Source organism: Pithys albifrons, chromosome 11, assembly GCF_047495875.1.
Source record: "Pithys albifrons albifrons isolate INPA30051 chromosome 11, PitAlb_v1, whole genome shotgun sequence".
Taxonomy (NCBI): domain Eukaryota; kingdom Metazoa; phylum Chordata; class Aves; order Passeriformes; family Thamnophilidae; genus Pithys; species Pithys albifrons.
Window position 1 is genome coordinate 791727 of NC_092468.1, and position 11314 is coordinate 803040.

The window sequence follows — 11314 nt, forward strand, 5'->3', positions numbered from 1 at the left end:
AGAGCTGTGCAGCTTACCACTCCCGGGGGTGTCGACGAGTCCCTTTGGCGTTCAACGACCTTGTCATCCAGACTCTTTCAAGGGCACTCACATGTCCAGACTCGCTGGATTCTGTGGGTCGGTGGCCCTGCATGTCCAGGTAACTGGATTTTGCGGGATGGTCACGCACGTCCGGATTTGCCGGATTCTGCAGGACAGGCGGTCCTTGTTTGGGCGCCACTATGTGGGAGACAGGTTTTTGGAAAGTATCAGATGGTTCAATATGAACTGAGACAGACCTTTATTATTGCGCACGCAAAACTTACATACACTTTGGAACCATATTCATCCGCAGGCTCTGCCACTTTTAGTCACTAATTATTGGCTAATGATGTTGTTTACTCAAACAATGCTTCGAGGTAATTGGCTAATTATGCGCATTTGCTACAGCTGTCGGCCACATCCCCTTCTGATCTCAGCTGTTAGTTTCTTAAAGCTACATCACACTAAATCACAAAGGCAAGTTCAGTATTATAGCCACACAGCTTTGCCCTTTAGGTCAAACAGCATATGAAATCCCAACACTCCCCAAGAAACAAGAACAGATACTGCAATGGTTTTTTCCCAATTCCAAAGATCTACATTGTTGTCACAATCCTCCTTAAAGGCATTGTCTTGGTTTGAGAGGAAAAACCGAAATGTTTACCCACAAGCGGGGGAGGGGGCCTCCTCCACAATAATCACGCCACTCTTTATCAAATTTAAGAAAAGTAATTTTAATACAAGAAGGATAACTGTTCTTAACTGATATATATATATATATGTGTGTATATATATATGTATATATATGTAAACAGGCTAGTGCAAACCGCTTCCCCAACACCACAAGAAAAAAAACAACAAAAAAAACCCAGCAGGTTTTCCTCCGGGAGGAAAGTTATACTTAGTGTCAATGTCACAGCCCGGCTGGCTGCAGAGTGAGTTTCCAGTCCCTCTCCAGCAAGACAGACGAGTGGTGAGCTTTCAGATGGACTCTGTCTCTTCCCCCTGTGTTCCTTGTCCAAGAAGCAGAAAAACACGAGCGGTCAAAAGCAGTCCTGGGGCAGGCAGTGGCAGCGAGCGGCCAAAAGCAGTCCCAGGGCAGGTAGTGCCAGCAAGCGCCCAAAACAAAAAAGACGTCCGGGCCAGGCAGCAGCAGTGAGTCCCGCTTCCACTCAACCCCGCACACACACCACCCCCAGCTGTGTGTAGTCCCCAAGAACAAAAGAGACCAACCTGTCCCCACCCAAGTAATCAACAGTCAACTACTTTTTTTGTTAACTACTGGCATGGGCAGTTAGTGGCAGGAGAGAGAATTTACATAATAATTCCAAACTACAACAGGCATGAGCAAAACGTTTATGCTGTAATTTCTGATGAATCATGGTCAAATTAGGAGTTAACAAGGTCAGTCTTCCCAAAATACAGGGATCACCCTTGAGCTTTGAGGGCAGACCACTCCAGGTTTTGTCTGCACAAATTAAAAACATTTCTGTAGGAAGTGCCAAAGGTACATCAAAATACCTAGAATTTTTTTTGAGAAGTATAATTACACCAAGCAGTAGCATTTCTATAAATTGGTTTGTTGCATTAACATTCTGTCCCTTCCTAGCAGAGTGATAGGTATAATTAAAGTTCAAATGTGCATCCATAGAAGTGGAGCCGTTCTGCCAGGAGAAGGCTGGGCCTGGTGTGGTGCAGGCACACTGCTGCGCTCCCACAGCGCTGGCAGCCACCAACCCCCGCAGGTCAGCCGAGTCCAAGATAGAGCCGAACATGTGGATCAGCAGGGCCAATAAGGAAAGAAGCCAAATGTTTCATAAGGTTTGGGCTCCAGGGGGGAGCACAGCGGCATCCAACGGGGGCAGCAGTAGAAGCAGCTGTCACAGCACTCATGCAAAGGGGAGGGCCAGGCACAGTGCCTGCACAGTGCGGCGGACAAGCGGCTGGGCAGGAGGCAGCCGATGGCAGACACACTCCCACCCTAACATCCAGTGTGCCGACAACGGCGAGTATGGGAGCGGCATGGCAATGAATGGCGGTGTGGAGTAATGGGCTGCTAAGCCTTGATGAGTTGAGGGAAACACCTACCTCAGCTCCCCGGGAGGAGTGCTCCCAGCAGTGAACAAAATCTTTAAAACTGATAAGATTAACAAAGGATGGAGTGTTGTTTAAGGACTTTGTTTATTCTTAGCTGCCTTCAGTCTCACAGGATTTCATATAGATCAGAATTGCTCATTCTTGATTCTTCTGCAGCTACCTATTCCTCCACAAAAGATAGAAATATTAACCTTGCCCCAAAGAATCTAGTCTCCACCTTCACCATTATGCACTATGCTAAGAACTAAAGTGAGTTTTGTAAGCAGCATGTGTAGCTGGTACTGAAAGACCAAAGTAATGACAAATCCAACTTAGTCAAAGTCACCTAGCACAAAATTACATTCTGCTAATCCTCCTGAAATGAAGCATATGTTCAGCAATTTAGTGGTTTGCTATTGTTTGCCTTTAGCTGTGCCCATTTAGCAAGATAAAACAATTCAACGTTTCTCCTAACACCACATTTCACAAAGAACTTGCAAGCGCTTGTCTGATTTTGCTCTGATTTTTGTCTGGAAGGTGCTTCACAAAATCTAGTGTTTCTAATAAAAACTAGTGAAAATGCAGACATCAATCTGTGAGAAGTGAGGAGAGAGGGTTCGCTGTGGGAAGTATAAAGTAAGAAGTTTCGGTTGATCATTGCTAAGGTTAATTAAAAGTTCCGTGTTAATTGTTTATGAGAAATGGGGCTGGACTTTCAGGAGGGTGATTTTCCATATGTAGGTTAGAAAGGCGAAATTGGCAGGAAGGCTGTGAGGCAACAGTCCCAGCTGGGGGCTGTTGTCAGGGCCTGCAGCTGGTGGTAGGGACTGATAGGACAGCTGGTTGCACTAATCAGCATCGATGGCGCAGCAAGAAATTGCCCAAAAAAGGAGAAATGAAGTCACCGAGTAGTAACAAATCAGCAGGCGAGACACCAAAACTGGACAAAGGAGGGTTCAGCTCCCGGAGGGGAGGGAAGGGGGTGTGGCGCGAAGGGTATAAATTGTAGCAACCCCCTCTCCTCGGTGTGCTCCCTGGTGGCAACACTGTGGCAAGACACCCTGCACATGCAGCTTGGCCATTAAACCTTTTTGCTTTGCTATTTAAACTCATCTCTCTAAAAATTCTTTAAAACTGAGATTTTTCTCAATCAATTGATCCAGTTTGTGTCAGACAAACTGTTATAGTATAAAGGAATTGACTGACAGTTATTTGGCTCCAGCGGCTGCCTCACCATCAGGATGTTAATTTGCAGTTGAAGCCAGACTGGTTCCAACCAGGAGACCCTCTCAGCTCCCCACTGATACATTTGCAAACAGAGCATTGTTTTCTTGGACATTCCGGGGGTTGATGTCCTGCCACGGGTCTAAAAACAACAAATTCTCTCTTCTCAACGAATTTCCAAGTTGGTCTGTGTCCTGATAGATATTCCTCCTGCTGAGTTCATCCAGGTGTCTACAGGGAACCAGGAGAATAAAGAGGCCATCAATAAGGTGTCTTCCTCATGGGGATCACCAGGAACGTGAGTCACCAGGTCTTTACTCCACACGGTCACTATGGATCATCCAACATGGCTCACTGTGACTCATGCACCATGGGTCCTCTGATGGGTGATGGGGTTGAAGCAGTGGACAAAGCTCTTCCAGCAGTCAGGGCACTCGTAGGGCTTCTCTTACTGGTGGGTCCTTTGATGTTTGGTCAGGGCAGAGCTTGTGGAAAAGCTCTTCCCACATTGCCCACACATGTAGGGCCTCTCCCCAGTGTGGATGCGACGGTGTCTGATGAGGGTGGAGTTCAGGTTGAAGCTCTTCCCACAGTCAGTGCAGTGGAAGGGCCGCTCCCCCGTGTGTGTGCGCTGATGCCTGAGGAGTCTTGAACTGCTCCGAAAACTCTTCCCACAGTCCAAGCACTTGTAGGGCTGTTCTCCAGTGTGGCTCTTCTGGTGGAAGATCAAGTCGGAGATGCAGATGAAGCTCTTCCCACATTCCAAGCACTTGTAAGGCCGTTCCCCACTGTGCACCCGCTTGTGGGTGATGAGAGTGGACCTGTCGCTGAAGCTCTTCCCACATTCCAAGCACTTGTAGGGCCGTTCCCCAGTGTGGACACGCTGGTGGCAGATCAGGTTGGAGCTCCGGCTGAAGCTCTTCTCACATTCCAAGCACTTGTAGGGCCGTTCCCCTGTATGAATATTCTGGTGCCAGGTCAGGTGGGAGCTCCGGCTGAAGCTCTTCCCACATTCCAAGCATTTGTAGGGCCGTTCACCAGTGTGGGTGTTTTGGTGGCGGATCAGGCTGGACCTGTGACTGAAGCTCTTTCTGCATTCCAAGCATGTGTAGGGCCTTTCCCCAGTGTGAATGTGACAGTGGGTGAGGAGGGTGGAGCTCCGGCTGAAGCTCTTCCCACATTCCAAGCACTTGTAGGGCTTCTTCCCAGGGTTAAGCTGCTCAGAGACCACCAGGTCAGAGCTCTGGCCACCTTCCTGGCTCAGGGCGGGCTTTTCCTCCTTGGAGCACTGAGGGCTGGGTTTGGAGCCCTTCCCTGGGCAGGATCTCCACGGCTTTTCCTCCCTGGTGACTTCCTGCACCGTGGAGCTGTTCAAAATGGCCTCTGCCATGAGGTTCTGCCAGGGGGATTTGTCCTCTGTGCTCTCCATCCTCAGCTTGGGCCCTAGGGCAAGTAGGACAAGGAGAGAAAAGAACAAGAAGGAAATGGGATAAGGAGGAAGGAGAGAAAGGCATGAGGAAAAGGAACAAGGAAAGATGAAAAAGAAGGAAAAGGAACAAGAGGAAGGAATGACAAGAGGAAGAAGGGTAGAGAGGGAAGAAAGATATGAAGGAACAAGAACAAAAAGGAACACAGAAAAGAAACACCAAGAGGGAAGGAAAAAAAAGGAAAACCAAACAGGGAAAGGAAGGAACAAGGAGAGGAAGGAAGGAAGAAGGAGAACAGAGAGGGAGAAGGAAAGGAAGGAACAAGGAAAATAAAAGAGGGTAGGGTATAAGAAGAAAAAGAGAACAAGGAGAGGAAAGAGAGGGAAGCAGAGGGAAGGAGAAGGAACACGGTGAAGGAAGAAGGGGAAGAAGGAGTAAGGAAAAGGAAAGAGAGGAAGGAAGACAAAGAGAGAAGAATAATGAAGAAGGAGAGGAAGGAAGCAGAAGGAAGAAAGAAAAAGGAATAAGAGGAAAGAAGGAAGGAAAGGAAGGAAGAAGGACAGGGAGGGGATTTGCCTCTGGGAAGGGCAAGGAGATCCTCCCAAACCTGTCCCAGGCAGGATGGCGTTGGCAGCGGGGTTGTCCTGCAGCCGGAGGCGATGCTGGGCTGGAAGATGCAGCACAAGAGAGGGGCAAATGGGCACTGACTTCCTTCTCACCTGCCTAGGAGTCCTGGGATGTCTTTCTCTTCCCTGCAGCCTCCTCCTTCATCCAGCCAAGGTTTGAGAAGTCCTGGTTTGGGGCAGAAAAAAAGGTGTGATTGCATTGGGTTGGGAATTCCTCCTGCCCAAGTCCACCTCTAGAAGTCATCAGACATAAAAACCTTGTAAAAAGCTCAAAGGGTCTCACTCAGGACCACTGGTTACAGGGCCCACTTAGAGGGGGATTTAGGCATAGGAATTCTTCATCCTGGCCCCAGTTCAGGTCAGTGACTGTGGCAGTTTTGGCTTTAGGCCTCAGTTCAGCCTAAATTTAGCAGGCCCAAAGGATGTGACATAGCTCAGAAGAGAAAAGCATCACCTGACTTAAACAACCAAAGAGGTATTTCATATCACCTGACATCATCAAGAAGTGTCAAGAGGTATAAAAAGAGAGAGGAGGAGCTTCTGTCTCTTTTGGGTTTTGCCTCAGAAGGGTGAGGATGCACTGCCCTGCCCTGCCGAGATTAGGCCTTGCCACCCGCCACACTCATTTTATCTAGGGAGGTGAACATTTTCTTGTTAATTTTCTCCTCTCTTGCTGGGAGGTTTCTCTGGAAGAGTTTTTGGGTGGTTGGAATCTGTATTATTTGGTTGGGTGACTGGTACTTATTGTTGTTAGTCTGATTTTCTTTTTCTAACATTTGTATATATATGTATTATATCATATTCCATTTTTAATTGTCTTTCTTTTGTATAATGTAAGAAGCTTACTACTTCAGGTTTTGCCTTCTTTTTTCTCTCCCTCCTTTTCCGTTGGCTGGGGGGGAACAGTGCCTTTCTCTGAAAGTTGGACAACAAAAACAGGACTCCACTTGGGTTGTTCTCCAGACAAGTAAGTTTCCAAGGCTGTTGGTTAAAAAAACAGGAGCTCCTTAGACACCACCAGTTCCTGTGAGCAGAGAGTGTTTCTGATGAGCTCAAGAGCAGCTCAGCCCAGGGGCTGTTTGTCAAGGTCGAGGCCTAATGAGCATTCCTCAGATCACAGTGAGGCCTAAGGGGTGGGATGCACCACCACACCTGGAAAAATGTTGTCTTAAGGACTTGCACAACTGTCAAGTGTTTTCAGCCCCAGTCGCCACTCCTGACCTCCTGGGTCATCCCACAAGGTGCTGGACAGCTGTTCAGACCCACCTGAGCCCACCCCCCATCTCCCCACCATGTGCAGGGCAGTTCGCAGAGCCCCCAGGACTGGGGATGGTGCCTCTGGACCTGGCCCTTGTGGGCCTTCTGCCACACCTGGGGCTGCAGAGGGGACAGAGGCACCCTCAGCTTCTCCTGCCACAAGCTGATCTCGGACAATGCCGTGAGTTCCCAGGGATCAGACAGGTCCTGCTCTGTCCCAGGGTTTTGCCAGGATGCTCCCATACTCCTAAAAAGAAAAACACAAAAAGCTCATAATCCTTCCAAGCCTCCCAGGCAGTCACAGCTCTCTTAAGGGAAGTAAAGCTGGTCCCATAGGAGCGATTTGTCAAGTATTTATAAGAAAAAAAAACCAACAGAACAAGGATCAACTGACACAGGCTAGAAATAGCTTTGAATGCTGCTTCAAGTCACTGGCAACTGCAAAGTGTTTCTCTACTTAATGAAACTATATAAACCCCCCCAGTCAATGCCCAGCAAGTGTTCTTGCCATCACCACTGTAAATAAAATTATTATCAGCCCCTGCCCCTGGGACTTGCCCAGTAACTATTTTCCACATGAGAATCCTCTGTCTGTGCTTGCAAAGGGAAAAGTCAAAAAGATGTCTTTCCTGTTCCAATGCTTGAATTTTGAATAAGGTTTAATTGATGCAGTGTTTTGTTACTGTCCCCAACCCCGAAATTCCTCCTGCTTCTGGGGCCTTTATGCATGAAAACCAGGAAGGGGAGGAAGAGGTGGGAAATGGGTATGGAGCACAGAAATCTCTCTCCCTCAATGCTTTTCCCTTCCTTTCCTGTCTCCCAGATGTCTTGACTCCCATTTGCTCACAGGCCTGTTTGGATCAAAGCAGCTGCTTCAGGAAATTCCTCTCAGTGTAGCTCACAAAACCCCTCCCAAGGGCCCCTCTGGCCCCCTCACCCACCAGCCGAGAGTGCTATGGGTGAGTCAGGGGAGATGAAACCCACCAGCCTTGCCCACACACCACTGGGCAAGGCCTCTGCTCCAGAGAAAGGCTCCACCTCTTTCCCAAAACAAGAGTTTAAATAAAATCAACCCAAACCAGCCCCAGCTGTGGGTGCTGAGCAAAAGCTTCATCTCCAAAACTTTCTGGGCTCAGAAGCAGGAGGGTAATGCAGATTTCTTCCCTCCTCTCTTCCCAGTGCAGAGGAAGGGGCAGGAGGGGCAGAGCCAGGGAGGGCAAAGGTGGTGCTGGGGCCAGGGGTCTGTCCCTGCAGCAGGGCGGGGGGCACACCTGTGTGTGCTCAGGGCAGCTTTGCTCAACTGGGGCTGCATTGAGGGGTCTCAGGGCCCCCCTAATCCTGACCCCCTAAAGGTGCTGCTGCAGGAGCCCTGGAAGCAGCTTAGGGACAAACCCCACATTGGTGGTGGGTGAAGAAAGCTCACAGCACCCATGGCAAGGGGTGGGGTACAAGGGGTGCATGGGAGGGTGTCAGGGATTTTTGCTCCCTGTTCATAACGTGCTTGAACACACCAGAGAGCAGAGCCAGGAAACTGCCTTATTCATTTGTGCAGGTGGTTGTCGTGCAGTGCCAGCAACACCAGCTCCCACATCCCCCTGAGCATCTGTCCTGCCCCCATTTTATCTGGGCTCCAAGTGGCCCTGAGCTCTCCCCAGGCTGTCAGACCCTGTCCTTGCCTTGAGGGGACCGCGGGGGAGGGGAGGGGTGGAGGTGGGGGGGGGGACCTGGCAGAGGGCACAGAATCTTCTGCAGCTCCTGGAGATGGCATTCAGGCTGGGACAAGCAGGCTGTCCTCTCTCTGCCACTCACCCGGACACTGCAGAGGGGGATGCCAAGCCCCATCAGGGACATAAGGGATGGGGTGGGAAGGGGCATCATCCCCCCAAAAAGCCTGTGGGGGCAACTCCCTGCCCAGCCCGAAGGACAGCACCAGGGTAGCTGTCAGGGCTCCAAGGAGACAGCAGGGAGGCTGCAGTGAGGACCCCCTGAGGCTCTGGTATGCCAGATCCTGAGTTGAAGGAAGGGGGACAGAAAAAAGGTGGGCTCAAGAGCACTCATCAGCCCTCAATCCTAGAGCCCAAGGCAGGGTATCCTGGGGAAAAGCACCCAGGTGAGAGCCCCCAAGTCCCTGCAGACCCCTTTGCACAGGGGCAGAAGGAGCTGAGTGTCCCCAAAAATCTGTCTGCTCCTTCCTTTGGGGGGGGGGGGGGGGGGGGTGGGACAGCAGCCAACCAGAGCCTCGAGAAAAGCCCCTCGAACTCCTCCTCCCTCAATCTGTGCCTCAGTTTTCTCACCCTGAGCAGCTCTTGGGGACCCGAAGAGTGACACTGTCCTGCCCTATCACCACCCGCCTTGAGTTCCTCTCTCCCCTAATTTGGGAGGCCCAGCAAACACGACCCCAGTCCCTGTACCCCAGGGGCACGGGGGAGCTTTCTGCAGTCCCTGCTTGCCCCGTTGGGCTCAGACCGTGGAGCCATCCTGGTCCTCCATGTCCTGGCAGAGTTGGGCTGGAGGCACAGGGGCTGGGGACACAAAGCCAAAGCCCTGCTGACCACCACACTGGCCCAGGCTGGGGGAAACTGGCCGTGGGGCCCAAGCTCCCTGCCCTGTCACAGCCCCACAGCTGCGGGGGGGACTCGCCCTGACGCCCTGGGGAGGAGCACCGAGGAGCCGGGGCTGGGCTTTGTCTGCAGGGGAAGGAAAACCAAGGGAAAGCACAAGGAGTTGCAGCACAAGATACTGAGAGAGAAAAACCCCTTCTCAACCCCAAAACCGGTGAAAATAAAAGATCAAGATGTTGATCTTGATCCCTAAGAGAAGAGAATTGATAAAATATCACTGAAAGAGGCACAAAATCTCGAGAATCAATCCATGAAATACCAGATCTATCTAAATATAGACAAAAAAAGCCATGTCTTCGTGGGGTGGCATTAGCTCAGTAAGAAGCCCTGAGGCCTCACTTCTCCTGCCCCCCAGTTAGGAGCAATTCATTCGGCTAATTAACCACTTATTCACTATTTCCTGAGCTGCTTTGTTCCTGACAGGCTCAGCAAGATCTCCACAGGCTGCAGGGCTGCTGTGTCCTGCCGGGGCTCAGGGCATCACTTTTATTTGCCCCAAGAAGGGAAAACAGCCCCAAAACCCTTTGGCTGAGCAGAGGAGGGGGCAGATTTCTGGCAGAAAACTCAAAAAAAATCGGGTTTGCCCAGCTTGGGAAGAATAAACCAAACAGAACTGAGGTGAGACCCTCCCCAGCTCTGCCACCCCCATCTGAAGCCCTCCCTTCGGCACTGGATGGACGGGCAGACTGGGAGCACTGGGAAGGGGTTCTGGCAGCCCCATGTCATCTTGAGAGCTCCGAGGCTCTGACAGCCGGGAGGGAACGTGCACAGGGGAAGAGGGGAAGGGATGGGTGCCACTGCCATCCCAGACAAGAGGGACAGCAGGAGGACTGCAAAATTTAATGGGATTTAATGGAAAAGTAATAGAAGAATACGGAAGACAACAGCAGCAGCAGCATTGGAACCAGAACACTTATTTGTGTCATGCAAGAATATTTCACAGTGAAATGGCAGCATCTGCTTCAGGTTATATATATATACACACACATATAGAGGATTAGCATATAAGTATGTGGGGTTAGAAAAGCAAAATGAGTTCTGGGATGGTTCTAGAAGGAGTAAGAAGCCCACAGCCCCAGTTCACGCACACACACACCAGCGACCACATCACCTCCCCTTCCTGCAGGTTTATCTCTTTGAGAGCTGGCACTGAGGTGTCAGGAAACCAAGTACTGAGGTAACCAAGAGAATATGTGCAAGGCTGAGGAAAGACAACCCCATGCTGAGGGAAGAGGAGAAGCTGTGAGTGCCCTGCACAGAGAAGGTCCTTTCTCCATCACCTGTGCCAGGTGATCTCAGGGCTCGCTGCAGAGATACGGCCGCTGATTTGAGCGGCTCGAACTTGCCACAGCACTGACACGCAAGTACTCACACTCTGCATGGCCGCGGATGGGGACCCTGCCACGAGAAGGAGAGACGCTGCTGGTACAGGACAGGTTATCCCCGTCGTCCCCTCCAGCAGATGAGGACACAAGCGCTGCCCACGAGGGGCAGTCCCAGCACGCTCGGCCGCCCCAAGCCCTGCCCATCCCTCCAGGCCCTGCCCGGCTCCCCGGGAGTCCGGAGGAGCTGAAACTGCTCCGTTCCCCCACTGCTGCCGCTCGCCCCATCTCCGCAGCCCGAGCCAGTCCCCGACGGTGCCACTGAGGAGGAAGAGGAAGCGTTGGAAGGGAGAGCGGGGATGGCAGTGACAGCTGCCCCGGCCCTTCAGGGGGGACCCGCGCCCGGGGCTCCTTCCCTACACGGCCGCGGAGCAGGGCTGCCCCCCCAGCCCTGCGTGCACCGACGCCGTGGGCTGCGGGGCTCTGCCCGCCCCAAGAACCTCCCCGGCCTCCCCTGTGCCGCCCCGCGGTCCCTCACCATTTCCCCGGCCTCGAGCACGGCCGGGGGTTCCCGAGCGCCGATCCCGGCCCTGCTCGCAGCTCCCCTCGGTCCTGGACAGGCAATAGTGGAGCCCGCAGGGCCCGACCCAGCGCCAGGGCCAGCCCGGCAGCAGCGGAGCCCGAGCAGCGGCGGCTCCGGTGGGGGACCAGCCACGCTTCTGCCCTGCCCTGCGGGAAGT

The 11314-nt window shown here is 51.9% G+C and overlaps 1 protein-coding gene across 1 annotated transcript; it reads right to left on the minus strand.

Moving 5' to 3' along the window:
- Positions 1-2183: 2183 nt before the first annotated feature.
- LOC139677178 (zinc finger protein 892-like) lies at positions 2184-11314 on the minus strand. The gene is made up of 5 exons (XM_071566905.1): positions 11113-11314; positions 6746-6878; positions 6221-6355; positions 5468-5540; positions 2184-4764 (listed from the first exon to the last, which is right to left on the minus strand). The coding sequence occupies exon 5, from the start codon at positions 4748-4750 to the stop codon at positions 3770-3772; it is 981 nt and encodes a 326-aa protein (XP_071423006.1). The 5' UTR covers positions 4751-4764; positions 5468-5540; positions 6221-6355; positions 6746-6878; positions 11113-11314; the 3' UTR covers positions 2184-3769.

What these genes read in the sequence shown, in the direction of transcription:
- LOC139677178 (XM_071566905.1), bottom strand. Translation starts at nt 4,750, where the DNA reads ATGGAGAGCACAGAGGACAAATCCCCCTGGCAGAACCTCATGGCAGAG.